Genomic DNA, 15,283 nt, shown 5'->3' on the forward strand with positions numbered 1-15,283 from the left:
GGTGCAAATTAAGAACTAAAAACAATTATACATTTCTTGTAATATATCACTCAGAGAAGTATTACTGGTCGCCTTCCACAGTGGCTGATACATCAGCAAAATACTCTGCATGAAAAATTCGCATTTGGCAGGTGTTCATTTCGAACCTTGTTCACCAGAATTAGGCTGTATGACAAATTCGGGAGAAAGGAAACAGTGTCATTGACATCAAGCTTTGCAACCGCACCCACACTTTGTAGAGACACCCAGCGAGCACTTAATTTTGAACAAGGAGCCACTTGGGGCTTGCGACACATAGGTTCCCTACCCCTGATCTAAGATAACCATCCATTTTTTTTTTAACCTGAACAAAGCAAACAAATAATTCCCTAATACTTTGGGATCTACATAAAATTAAGCTGTGAAAGTTTAGAGTGCATCTGGACTGTGATCTGTGTAATTCTTCTCCATCAGGCGTGAACTGCAGTGCTGCTCTCACATGTCATTACAGTTTAATATGATTTCATTTTACGTTAAATGAAATCAAATGACTATTAGACAATGAACATTTTTCTCGTCATTTTTTTATCTTCGACATTGTCGATAATGTCGACTAATCGTTTCAGCCCTAATGCAAATGATAATATGCTTTTAAACTAACCTGCTTTGGTTGCTTGAATTAATCGGGGTGTCTTGTCTTTCAGGTGCTTTAAGTTTGATGTGTTTCCTCCTTTCATCAGAAAATTGTGAAAGCACCGTTTACAAATAGGTTTTTGCTGATCTATGATGTTTCCCTTTTCATCAGCCTCAAATACAAAGAATTTCCAAACCTGGCTTTTTCCACTTTTCATTTCGACAAGATTCAGTTGAGACTCCGCAGCAGCTTTGCTTGTCGTCATTTTTTGCTTGTTGTGAGCGTTTAAAAGTTCCCGACTCTGCATGAGTAGCTTCAAAGTAGCTTCCCCAACACTGCCAATAGCTGATGCCTTTGACCATGTCAAGGCGATATTTGGCTCGTTTTCCCATTAATGGCTTGCTAGGGAGGAGAGTCACATGGGATAACCTCCTTGTGGTCGCTATAATGTGGTTCGCTCTCGTGGGGCACGTGGTGAGTTGTGCGTCGATGCCACGGAGAATAGCGTGAAGCCTCACCCATGACATGCCACGTGATAAGATGCGCAGATTGACGTCTCTGACGTGGAGGGAACTGAGATTCGTCCTCTGCCACCCAGATTGAGGCAAGTCACTATGACACCATGAGGACTTGGAGCACACTGGGAATTGGGCATTCCAAATTGGGGAGAAAAGGGGGGGAGAAAAAAAAAGATGTTTATTATATACTATTATTTCATGATCTCATGTTTTCAGAACAGTTTTTCATGTTGTTTAATCTTACATATAAAGCTTTAAAATGTTAGACACGTTTAAACTATTGTTAGTTTACATTTTTCAAATATTTTGATTAAAGTTTGGTCTGTTAAATTTTGACACTTTTTTTTTTTGTAATTTGCACATTATCATCAACGAAAATGTTATGCCATTTTAGTCAAGTAAAACTTACTAAAATGAATGAATATGACATAATGAAATATTGACTAAATTTAAAGGACTTAAATACTTCTCATCTGAAAAAAAAAAAAAGATATTTACATTTTTCAAATAGTTTTTTTTTTCATTAGGTGAGAATGACAAGACTGAGGGTTATGTTGTGACGAGTAACACCGTGAATTTACTGAAGCAGCACTTGGAAATTACTGGAGGACAGGTACATTATTTATTTGAGAGCAAATGACATGTAAGAGAAATTACTGTCAAAAAGATATTATTAAAAAGTCTTACAGATAAGTTTTTGCCATAAAATTACCATCGTTCCATGTCAATGTAGGTGCGCACACGTTTCCCTCCTGAACCCAATGGGATGCTGCACATCGGCCACGCCAAAGCCATTAACTTCAACTTCGGTTATGCCAAGGTACATTCACGCACATATAAATGCAAACACACACCCTGCTAGTGTATGATAGAAATTGATCATCTGATATCCTGTGTCTCTGTGAAGGCCAATAATGGCATCTGCTTCCTGCGGTATGATGACACAAACCCTGAGAAAGAGGAGGAGAACTACTTCACTGCCATCAGAGACATGGTGGAGTGGCTCGGTGAGTTTTCATAGGGCAGAGACAGAAAACATCCAATGATATAAAAATTGCAGTTTTGTGGATTTTATTCCATGACTGTCTCTTATTGCTAGTTGAAGCAGACAGGGCAGGTCCTTAAAAAGTTTGGGATCTCTAAGATTAACGGATTTTGACGCTGAGACACTTTTAGGACAGAAGAACAGTAATAAGTAAATCAGTACAAATACAGTAGTGTTTCTGCATCTTTGGTGTTTGTACCCCTAATGTTGTGTTCTAGGGCTTTGCAGATATACGTTTCTGAAATCCAAAACTAGATAAAAGGTATTGCATTGCACTAAGTAAAGAGTCATATATGTTGCCTATTCTTAATAGTAGTGTATTTATGGACCCTTTCTAGTTTCTGCATCATTTGTACTTCAGACTTTTGTTGGACAAGAATAACTTATAGTAACGGAATACATGTAACGGGATTACGTATTTAAAATACAAAATATATGTAACTGTATTCCACTACATTGGTAATAAGAATACAGTTACATTCAAAAAGTATTTTGATTACTGAAGAAATTACTTAGCATTTTATTGTCATTTGTTTCATTTAAACCTCTGGGGTCTGAGGGTATTTTGGGCCCTGGAGAAGTTTTGACATGCTTTGACATTTGTGCTTTTTTCAGTTACTTAAAAACATACATATGGGCTACAATAATATGTGAGCAACATGTATATACAGGTTTGTATTTTTGAGAAAATAACGTTTATGCATTGAAGTCACTGAAATAAGGTCATATAACAGATACTAAACCTTTGTCCACAAGACTTTTGAGAACTGGATCTTGTAGCCTAGAGTTTTTGCTACAAAATGATGTGGAAAACCATCCTGATCACTCATTCATACAAAACAATATAGTAATTTAACTTTTGTAAGACAAGTTTAGTTTTGAAAGGTAATATGCGAGGAGGCGTGAATGATCATGAATATTCATTGTAATTCACACATGAGAGCCAAAGACCCCTCCCCTGGGCCTATCAATGAGGGATAGAGAATGAATGTGAGGAGACTTAATGATCCAAATCAAGTTTTAAGTTAAAATAAGTTTTTTAGACCTACACTACCGTTAAAAGAAGTCTCTTCTGCTCACCAAGTCTGGATTTATTTGATCCAAAATACAGAAACAACATTGATATTCTAAACTCTTTTTACAATTTAAAAGAACAGTTTTCTGTTTTAATATATTGTAAAATGCATTTTGTGATCAAAGCTGAATTTTCACCATCATTACTGCAGTCTTCAGTGTCACATGATCCTTCAGAAATCATTATAATATGCTGATTTTCTAATATGGGCATATTTTTTTTTTTTTAACAATATATTTAATCATTTTTCAGTTTACATATCACATCAAATTACTGTACATAATGAATAGCAATCATGTAAAACACAGTAAACCTTTTTCACCCTGTTCTCCCTCCCACCCCCAAAGGAAAATACAATAAAAAAAAATAAAAAATAAAATAAAATAAAATAAAAATAATATATAATAATGATAAATAAATAAAATGTACAATAATAATTAAAAAAAAAAAAAAAAAAAAAAGAAAAAAAAAAAAAAAAGGATGATGCTTCCTTTCTTAAAGACACCTAAATCAGGTAAGGAGTGTTTCACATGTGTATTTAGGGAGACCATGATGCTACCCTACTCCCTCAGAACTTGTTCTTGTTGTAGCAGGTTACCAACATTTACATTATGCCTTAAGAAGTTAGTAAAAGGTCTCCAGACATCTTCAAAAGTATTTTGTTTATTTTTGACAATGTACGTTATCTTTTCCATTGACGTGTTTAACGCCATTTCTTTAATCCACATTCCAATTCTTGGCTCATTGATATTTTTCCAATTAAGAGCAATTGTACGTTTAGCTTGTAAAATACACATGTCTATGAATCTGACCTCTCTGCTCTGTACGGGAGGGCTGGTAGGATATACACCCAGGATAAAAAGCTTAGGATCCAGTTTTAGTTTCTTTGATAATATTTGGTCAATCATATCAATAATACCTTGCCAAAAGGGTTTCACTTTCATACATTCCCATATACAGTGGTACAATGTACCTCTTGCCTCATTACACTTTATACAGGTATCAGGAATGTTATCGTTAAACTTGTGCAACTTGACAGGAGTTATGTATGTACGCATCAGCCATTTGTACTGTATGAGTTTCAAGCTAGTGTTGACTGTCTGCATCTGCGCCTTCTTACATGCCTCATTCCAATCCTCTAGGGATATTTCGTCATCTATATCTTCTTTCCATAATCTTAGTTTTGATTCTGAGGATTCATCTGACCCAGACACAAACAAGTCATACAAAGATGAAATTGAACCCTTATCATAACAATGTCCTATAATTGCTGCTTCTAGTGGGGAAATGGCCGGTATGTCTAATGAATGATTTTGAGATGATGATATAAAGCTTCTAAGTTGAAGATATTTGAAAAAGTGGGTCTTTGGAATGGCATATTTGGTTGATATTTCTGCAAAGGGCATAAGTACTTCATCTTCACTGTACAAATCCTGCACTTTCTTTAACCCTTTTTCAGCCCATATCCGAAATCCTGCATCACATTTCCCTGGTTTGAAATTAGTATTACCCCAAATAGGACTGAAACGTGACAAGGAGGAGTTAAAATTCAAATATTTACATGAATTAAACCAAATATTGATCATATTCAATACGATAGGATTAATATGGGCATATTTAAAGTTTTTAATTTTACTCATTAACCTGAACACATATTTGCAAGCACAAGCATTGATGATAATGAGGCAGCATAAACGCTATTTAAAATATAATCGAAACATTCATATAATTTTATATCATATTACATATCATATTTATATTATACAGCATACAATTTAAATACTTGCTTTAGCCGAAACAGCATTTAAATGTAACTAAAACTTGCTTATTAGGAGTCATATTTCAAATGTCAATACTCTGAATTCTGGCTGGCAAGTCTGGAAACAGTCCTACTAGTAAAATATGTACATGTTTATATAAAATTTGTCTACTAATGAAAACTCGATGACGTACTCGTCTGAAATTGTATCCTCGGCGAGATCAAGTCTCTCTTCAAAATACAAATGTTCATCGGAGTCCCGCTCTTCATCTGAGGAAAATGTTAACTCTTCCTTAATATCCTGGAGCTTTCTGGTCTGTGTATCGTTGCAAACGCGCAGAAAATGAATGAAATGTTTAAATCAAACCTCACAGTTGCCTGTGTATCATTACAAACACGCAGAAAAGTTGTGTTGTGTTTACATTAAACCTCAGAGTCGGGTGCGTGTACATTTGCATTGATCGTCTCAGCACGTCTCAGAGCGGCGCGCTCTGCTGGTGGGTGGAATCACATTACAGATAATTAGATAGCCTAGTAAGAACTGTACATCGCTTTGTTTCAAACAGATTGCATTGCAGGAGAATAATTTATTTAAAAGTAGACATTTTAAGCTTTCTTTAGACATATGTTTCATGTTTGTGTGATAAGTATTCGCAGAGTTTCATTTCATTTTAGTGACTCGTTTCTGAAATGAGCTCACCCTTTTTATTTTTTTTTATTTTACAAAAGCACAAGATTTTGTTGTTATTGTGAGTGTACACAAATAAAAGTAGACCCTTTATAGTCTCTAATGATGTCTTACACTTATCTGTATACCCAAAAATAAAATTATTTAAAATTGTTTCTGCTGTAATGACGAAAATATCCAGCAGGACGCGCCGGCGCGTCCGTCGACCCCAGAGGGTTAATATTTAGCCCTTTCAGATGGAAAACATATAAATTATGAAGTGAAAAGTGCATTTGAACAGCGGTGAAACACTTTCTTATGATGTTACATTCATACGAGCAGACAGAGAAGGAAGTTTGGAGCAGAAGAAATAGAAATAAACATACATTTTCAGCTTTACACTAAGCTATTTCTATTGCTATTTCTAGCCATTTTACATGCACATGTTACCAGGCACGATCATATTTATTTATCAAGAAAATTCATGTTGTATCATAATTCCTTTTTTTCTAGAAATGCCTTTTGATATTATGGTAAAAATCGTATTCTTTGATGATCATTTTTGTATTGTTTTCCTGTAAAAAATATCCAAAAATTATTTTTGTCTTACTATACTGGCAGAGCTTTTATAGTCAAAACAAGTGGAAAAAAAAATCTACCAGTGCTGAAGTAATCAAACATATTTAGAATACATTACTGACCTTGAGAAATCTAAAGGAATACATTACAAATGACATTTTACAGCATGTATTCTGTAATCTGTAGTGGAATATATTTCAAAAGTAACCCTCCCAACCCTGCACATAGCACGAATACTGTCAAAAAGATGCTATTCGACCAAAACAAACACTTGTCTTAAAGTGACAGTACCATTTTTAGCACTTGTTCTACGTATCAATGTAAATACTTTTCTCCCAATTTGGAATACCCAAGTCCCAATGTGCTTTTTAAGTCCTTGTGGTCGTGTAGTGATTCCCCTCAATTGGGGTGGCGGAGGACGAATTCCAGCTGCCTCCGCATTTGAGACCGTCAACCTGCGCATATTATGTGGCTTGTTGAGTGCATTGCCACATAGACCGTGTGGAGGCTTCTCACCATCCACCACGGCAACCACGCTCAACTCACTATGCGCCCCACTGAGAACAAACCACATTATAGCGATCACAAGCAGGTTACCCCATGTGACTCTACCCTCCCTAGCAACCGGGACAATTTGGTTGCTTAGGAGACCTGGCTGTAGTCACTATATTCAAACTCTGTATTCATGCTCTGTACAGCATGCCCTGTATTCGAACTCGCTACTCCAGGGGTGGTAGCCAGCGTCATTACCTCTGAGATACCCAAGTCCCAGGAGATATGCCATCCTTAAAGACCTATATGAATTCGGTCTTCAGGCAAATTACCCATTTCTATTTCCAATTTCCTGTCTTATAAGCATTTCTGTGTTCAGATAGGTACTACCCTGTCAAATTCACATATTCAAGAACTAGAGGTCCCTCAAGGAAGCATTCTCTCAATTACACTTTTCAATATAAAAATTAATAGTATAGCAAACGTTATAATGCCCAATATGTTCTGCAGTTTATATGTTGATGATCTGTGCATTTGTTACAGATAAATAACAAAATAATTTATCAATAAGATAAATGAATGGTCAATCATAAATGGGTTTACATTTTCTAAAACAAAGCAATAAAGTCCTACATTCAAATTCTTGTCACCATACATCACCAAGGACATCTACTGGCTTTAGGAGCATTCAGAACCTCTCCTGTTCAGAGATTTTTCACAGAAGCCAGAGAACCTTCACTCCATAACAGAAGTTTGAAGTTAGCACTATAATATGCAGTGAAATGTAAGGCAATCCAGACACAGTTTTACACCCTGAACGATCTTATTTATTTGAAGCGAGACCCAGATATATCAGACCTTTGGAATGAGGATGAAACCTTGTCTAGAGAACCTGGATATCAATTTGGACAACTTAAACCAAGCTCATGTTTGTCCTATTCCACCATGGTTTTTGCAAAGGCCAAATATAATTTTGACAATGACCCAATACAAAAAATCAGAGACACCCCCTAATGAGTACCACCAGCAATTTTTAGATATAAGATTTAATTTCCCTCTTCATAAACCTGTTTTCACTAATGGATCAAAAGCAGATAATAAAGTTTCGGCAGCAGCAGTTATTGGAGATCAACATTATGGAATCTGTATTCCTGGACAATGCTCCATCTTTACTGCTTGAAGCTCGTGCTCTGCTTTTAGCCCTGGAAAATATTAAGAATGAACAAGTATGGAATGTTTTAATCTTCACAGACTCAAAATCTTGACTTCAAATCTGTAAAGCTGATCACCCCATTATTTACAGTATTTTAACTAAAGTAGACAACTTGCAGTGAGAACTTGAGAACCGTAATTTCCGGACTATTGAGCGCACCCGAATATAAGCCGCACCCACTGAATTTAAAATGTTTTTTTATTTTGAACATAAATAAGCCGCACCTGTCTATAAGCCGCAGTTGCCTACCGGTACATTGAAACAAATTAAATTTACACAGGCTTTAACGAAACACGGCTTGTAACAAAAATAAATAGTCTTTAACGAAACACGGTGTGGCAGCGGGGGCGTGGTCAAGCGCCCGTCCGGAGAGAAAAGCGGTAAGGGCGCTTACATCAAGTGCTGAAAACTGTCACACTGGTGCCAGTTTTCCCAAGAAGGACACGTGAAGCAGGGCACTTGACGTTCCAGGTAAGGCTTTTAATGGCCACAGCAATGTTTACAATCAATTTTATAAAGTTTCTCAATTCTTGGTCTTCTATGTGCCAACACTAGACTGACGTGTGTCTGTCTGTCACTCACTCACTCTCTCACACACTCTCTCTCTGCTGCCTTTTTATGCCGCTCTCCCCACGCTTACTGAAATTAGACACAGGTGTTAGACATTAGCTCAGGTGTAAGCGCCCTTACCGCTTTTCTCTCCCGGACGGGCGCTTGACCACGCCCCCGCTGCCACACACGGCTTGTAACAAAAAATAAAAAATTAGCAGTAAACAGTAGCCTAGCAAGAAAGTCATTGGTCACTATCTTCCTCCTCTTGTGCACATGAAACCACTGAAGTCATCTCCTTCGGTGTCGGAGTTGAATAGCCTCAGCTTTAGTTGTCTTTTTTGCCAATTCATCACGCTGCTGTTTCCAACGTCTCCCGTGCTGCAGCTCTATTTCCTTTTCCAACAGCCAGATCAATCGCCTTCAACTTGAAAGCTGCATCATATGCATTTCTCCATGTCTTGAGGGTGACAAAATGACTACCGTAATCAGAATGATGGGAAGTTTGAGCGCGCTCTATTTAATCTAAACCGTAAACAAAAAAGTTGTTTGACCTTAACCCGTTCGGCAATTTCATTGGTCTAATGAAAGCTTCATGCCGCCAAAAAACTGAGCACGTCACAGAATCTTTTTTTTTTTTTTTTAAATAAAATGTTAAAGCGGGAAAAATCCATATATTAGCCGCGTCGTTGTTTAAGCCGCGAGGTTCAAAGCGTGGGAAAAAAGTTGCGGCTTATAGTCCGGAAATTACGGTATCTTTTTCTGCTGGATCCCAGGTCATTTTGGAATGTCAAGCAATGAGAAAGCAGACATCGCAGCTAAAGAAGCCCTTTCTCTAGAAATCACAGTGTAGTTTTCCACCCATGGACCTAAAACCCTTACTAAACTCTTATATCTCTAACATGTGGCAGATAGAATGGGATGAATGTAAAAACAGTAAGCTTTATGAAGTAAATCCCAGTATAGCTAATAATCTTTCTCTAACTTTGAAAATAGACATGATCAAATTGTATATTCTAGGTGTCGAATAGGTAATTCTAGACTGACACATGGATTTTTATTAAAAGGTGAAGAACCTCCATCATGCCTTTCCTGTCAGACTATACTGAATATTAAGCACGATTTTAATAATATTAGACAAAGGTTTTACTCTGTAACAAGCTTATAAGACATTTTTTTAAATGTATCACCTTAAAAAAATCTTGGAGATTCTGTCTAACATAAAACTAAAATTCCTTATTTAATTTTTTAGTTTTTTTGATACTTAATCTTTTCTCGCCATGTGGATAGCCTTCTTGCTGACATGGCGCTAAAAATAAAGAATATGCTTTTGGTCCTACGCATGCCCCAAAACAGCACCGACCCGAGGCAAGGACCCCTGAAGGTTTCCTGAGGTATCTGGCACAAAGACATTACCAGCATATATTTCAAGACCTGTAAATTGCAAGGTGGAGCCCCTGTGGATTGAACTTGTTGGTCCAGCTCATCCCACAGATGCTCAATTAGATTGAGACTTCAAACAACATAAACTTCCGTCCCTTCAGTTTTCAAAATAAAAGCTTTCACCAAAATGAAGGCTTGAGGGTTTACCGGGACTGCATAGTAAGTTAAGAAATTATGAAAGATAGAAATTACTATTAAATAATAATAATCAAAAATTATAGTAATGATATTATTATTATTATACAATAATATATTTTTTATTTTAAAAAAATTACATAATTACTATTGCAATAAAATTAAATTCAAGTTAACTGGTAAAAGTAATTGAAATATATTTGTATATTTATTATTATTATTTTTTTTTTTTAAGAGAATTCCAAGTGTGAACACCCTTTCTAGAACAGTATTTTCAGTTGGCAGTAAAGCATTGGGAAATCATGATTTAATTTTGGTTAAAATGATTAGCACGTTTATCACAATTGCAATTTTTTCAAAATAATCGCAGGTTCGGGCTTAAAACCTGACGGTATAGTTCGAGAATGGGTTGGGTTTTATTTTAAGGCCCATGCAGACCTCTAGTCTTACTGCAACCTTTCTATGATTTTTTTTTTTTTTTTATTACATGTTTTGTTCTGAAATCATAGGCGAAAATTAACATTCTGACCCCCTTCTACAAAATAATGGATTACGCTGTAAGTATTGATCCATGGCATTTAATATTTTGGCTTTCATCATCATTTTATGTTTATCATTCTTCAGGAAAAACTGGGCTCCAGACTTTGACTAAAATGGTTGCAAATGCAACCAGAAATGATTGATTGCGACAATAATTTAAAATGTAGTCACCATTGGCAACAGTCGTTCATATGCGGTTTACACCGATATCATCTTGTGAGTTATTGAATACATTTTTAGAATGCACACAACCAGTGTGTCTCGCGCAATTTTTCACCCGTTCAGTTTCTGTAGAGCTCACTGCACCACACTCAACAAAAAACCCAGCACGAGAGAGTCGAACAGATGACTCTTTTGAACCGGGTCTTTTTCATGAATCACACAAAAAGAACTGCGGGTTTGAACTCAGGAGCTCAGGTTAGCAGATTGAATCAGACTCAGTTTCTCAGTGAATCAGCCATCAGTGAACTCACAACTGGGAGTGCAGACTAGTGTTGTCAAAAATACCGGTACCCCCGGTACCAAGTCGGTACTCAAACAAAATATTATTTACGATACCAGAATTTCTGAAGATACCAGGGTACCGAATACCGGGTCTACCCGGTACCCACGCAGAGGCGGGAACTTTCGAAAGCTCACAACAAGCAAAGGATTGCAGCAAGCAGTGTCTGAAAAGTGGGAAAAAGCCAGGTAATTTGAGGCTGATGAAAAGGGAAACATCATAGATCAGCAAAAACCTATTTGTAAACGGTGCTTTCACAATTTTCTGATGAAAGGAGGAAACACATCAAACTTAATAAAGCACATGAAAGACAGACACCCGGATTAATTCAAGCAAATAAAGCAGGCGAGTTTAAAAGCATATTATCATTTGCTTAGTCGACATTATCGACATAGTTGAAAATACAAAATTGATGAGAAAAATGTTCGTTGTCTAATAGTCGTTTGATCTCATTTAACGTAACATGAAATCACATTAAACTGTAGCCTAACGATGACACGTGAGAGTGTTGTAGGTTTTTGCCTTAATCTGTGAAGAATCACTCTCAAATTCTTAGGTTTTGATTCCAGAAAATTTGACTTTATTATTACAAATAACAAAGCCGAGTCAGTCTGCAGCGCAACTAAACAACTGTGGGTTTTTTTTCACTTAAATACATCTCCTCAAACAAGGTGAGGCTTATACTTTTTTAAACATGCATTAGCTATCATCCTCTTCTTTGACTCTGGTCTGACCTTTTTAAGAAGTGAACAGGAACCACCTTTGGAAGACATTCTCGCAGCGGTCATGAGAGCACACATGTAAAGCTATTCCTGTTTCTGCACAAACCTTCAAATAGTCACACATATATTGAGCACACATTCCATCACGACCACAGGCCTTCACACACACACACACACACAGTAAACTCTTTTCACTGCATGCTTTCCTGTCAGATATAACTGGTACAAATCAACAATGTTTACATTGATTATTAGGGATGCACCGAAATGAAAATTCTGGGCCGAAACCGAAAATCCAGGATGCACTTGGCCGAAAACCGAAACTGAAATTTTTACCTATTTAAAAAAAAAAAAAAAAAATAATAAAAAAAAATGGTGTGTATAATTGTATTAATTTTATACTTTTAATTAATTAATTTCATTAATTTAATGAATCTGAATTGAAAAACTACAAACCAATAAAATAAATCACACTTTTATTGAAAGTAACACCAAAATTGGACAAAAAATATATTAAAACTATATTAAATATTCTTCTTCTTTCAGTTCTGTAAAATCTAATTTTACAGATTTTATTAACAATTATCCAAATAATGTAAAGTTTTAGAAAACTATTATATGAAAAACAACAGTCAAGTAATGAATATAGCTAACATCTTTCAAAAAGTTTAAATATACAACAGTCATTTTAATTAAAACAAAAGGCAGAGGGCCTCTATTCCACTGATCTATATATAATTATATATATAGATCAGTGCTCTATTCTGTTTATGTAAACGTATGTACACTAAGTGAAAATGATTGTGCAAAACAGCAGTAATTGAACTAAATCCAACCTCAACTGTAAACGACAGATGTATCCTCAAGTGAAGAACAAGTGTAATGTAATTGCTATACACATCATATTGGACTGCTTTCTATTTGCGTACAAGCGACAGGTTTCTCTTCAAGAACAAAAGTTGCTAAACTTTCTGACAGTCTCTCCTGTCAGAAAGCTCATAAATTACATGAGATGCTGCACTGAACAGTCTCTCACTCTCTGTGCTGGTGCAGATAAATACCTGTGCGCAATCCGCGCAAGCAAAGGAAAGTGTCTTTGTTTATGCGACCGTAGTCAAGGGGATTGTCGCTTCTGGCGTAGTTCCGCTAGATACGCCTCAAGTTGTGGTGTAGCTGCGCTAGTTGTGACACTTTCTTGAAGAATCTCTTGCTGTACTCTGTGTGTGTGTGTGTGTGTGTGTGTGTGTGTGTGTGTGTGTGTGTGTGTGTGTGTATATATATATCTCTTGACATTTCTGCTGAATAAACAATGCAGATCGCAAATGTGATGTCCTTATCAGAAACTTTGAAGAATTTCCACACCGCTGACATGATTGGCCTTTGTTTGGTAGCGCTGTGATAAGGGCTAGATCGATCCAGAGTGAAATCTGAGCACTGAGGGGCGAGGAGGTATTTTTTATTTGAGTCACTAGATAACATAGCTAAAGCGGCTGAATTATGAAACTGCACTCAGGGCTGTGACTCTAAAAAGTCACAAAGGGGGATATGTAGGAGATTTTATCAGGTATAATCAATAGGGATGCACCAAAATTTCGGCCGCCGAAAATTTGGTGCATTTTAGCTATGTTATCTAGTGACTCAATTAAGTCTCACTATTGCACTACCAATGACCCGATTATGCAACCGCACTCCGGTGGAGATTACAGAACCAAACATCTCTACTCAAATTATATTAAGAACAGAGTAAAAGATTCTGTCTCCATTTTCATTCAATATATAAGCATGTTATAATCCTAAATGTGCAATTGGTTCAGTTTTAATTGTGTTTGCCATAGTCTTGTGGAGTACATAATCAAAACATTCATAATATTTTTAAAGTGTCATGTAGATGTCTTCAACCCAGATACTTTACGTATCGTAGAGGGTCACCCGTTAGGGACAGGTTAGGCTAGCACTTTCACCCAGGGTATGGCTCATCTTTATTCATCTTCTTCGTCTTCATTTGAGGTACTTGAATCCTCATCCAATGTTTGTGAATCCCAATTTGGTTTTTTAATCCAACCCTGATGTTCTATACCTTGGTTATGAACTCTACTGTAACTCTCCCATTATCTTGATATTTTAGCAATTCCATTTGCTTAACTGTGGCTTTAATAACTAGTGACCTTAATAACGGCAGCATACAACAAAATACTAACACTCATTACTATTGCAATTCCCAAAAACATTCCTAATTTAAGAAACCATGCTCCCCATGCTCCTAACTTTTAAATCAAACCAATCCCACATTTGATTATCTCTTCCAGCATTTGATTTAACTTTGGTTCTTAAGCTTTTTAATTTAACCATGACTTCACTAAATGTTCCTCCTGGAGCGGTATTATTTGGTATAAAAGTACAACACTGATCTCCAAACATAACACAAACAACCCCTTGTTTCGCCAGTAACCAATTAAGAGCCTGTCTGTTTTGCCATGTCATTCTACTTGTTTCATGTACTTGCTCTCCTAAAGCAGATAAAGCATAATCAATGTAATTAATAAATCTCTGTTGATTATAGTAAATATAATTGATCCACTCTATTTTTATTTTGTGTAATCCAAATGAATATTGATTCTAGCCTTGCTTTGACCTCATCTCTAGCATTTAATTCATTAGGTATACACCTAGGTTGACCAATTGAGTCTAAAAACACATTAGGGTCTGTTTTATATGCTCTTTTCGTTCTGTTCCTGTCTTCCTTTATGAATTGTCCTGCTTCCCACTGTGCCATTGTATTTTCTTGAATCAATCGTACTCTAACGCATATCCCTTTCCATCCTAGTGGTAAAGACGCCATAAGTTGTTCTTTTCCACAAGAGCAGCAGTTCACGCCTGATGGAGGAAGAATTACACAGATCAATCAAGATGCACTCTAAACTTTCACAGTTTATTTTATGTAGATCCCAAAGTAATAGGGAATGATTAAAAAAAAAAGTACATTCAGAAGCATGTACCATTGTGGAATAAGCGGAGGCGGAGCTCTTTAAAGCAAACATCCCGGCATAACATCTTAAATGCAGTAAAATTGCTTTATTGAAGTTCAAATAATACAGAAGCAGGTCATGTTAATAACTATAAACTCAGAAACTGGCATTTCTATGAGTTGCGCGAATGTCCCGATCTAAGGGGGACAGATTGAAACTGCACCCGGCTGAGAGAGACACTGCGTCGGGGAACTCATCCCTCGAGCGCGCACGCTAAATGCAGCTAAATTACAACTTACTCGTGATTTATTTTAATCATAATATATGTCACTGTGCATTTCTTATCATGAAGAAAATTGGCAATATGCAGCTTTATTAATAAGAGAGCACTTTTTGCACATTAGTTTGGAAATAGTTTTTTATTAATTCTATTGTATGCTTGTTTATTTAGGCTTTTTTTTTGTA

At 36.3% G+C, this 15,283-nt stretch overlaps 1 protein-coding gene across 1 annotated transcript in view; it reads left to right on the top strand.

Annotated features, from left to right (window-relative positions):
* LOC127621017 (glutamine--tRNA ligase-like) overlaps positions 1-15,283 on the top strand; it is a 62,923-nt gene that overhangs the window by 23,150 nt on the left and 24,490 nt on the right. Inside the window, exons 10-12 of the mRNA XM_052094428.1 lie at positions 1,659-1,744; positions 1,865-1,951; positions 2,039-2,138. Of these exons, the coding sequence (XP_051950388.1) occupies positions 1,659-1,744; positions 1,865-1,951; positions 2,039-2,138 (273 nt within the window). The remainder of the gene's footprint in view (positions 1-1,658; positions 1,745-1,864; positions 1,952-2,038; positions 2,139-15,283) is intronic.

The sequence above is a fragment of the Xyrauchen texanus genome, chromosome 27 (assembly GCF_025860055.1).
Source record: "Xyrauchen texanus isolate HMW12.3.18 chromosome 27, RBS_HiC_50CHRs, whole genome shotgun sequence".
Taxonomy (NCBI): domain Eukaryota; kingdom Metazoa; phylum Chordata; class Actinopteri; order Cypriniformes; family Catostomidae; genus Xyrauchen; species Xyrauchen texanus.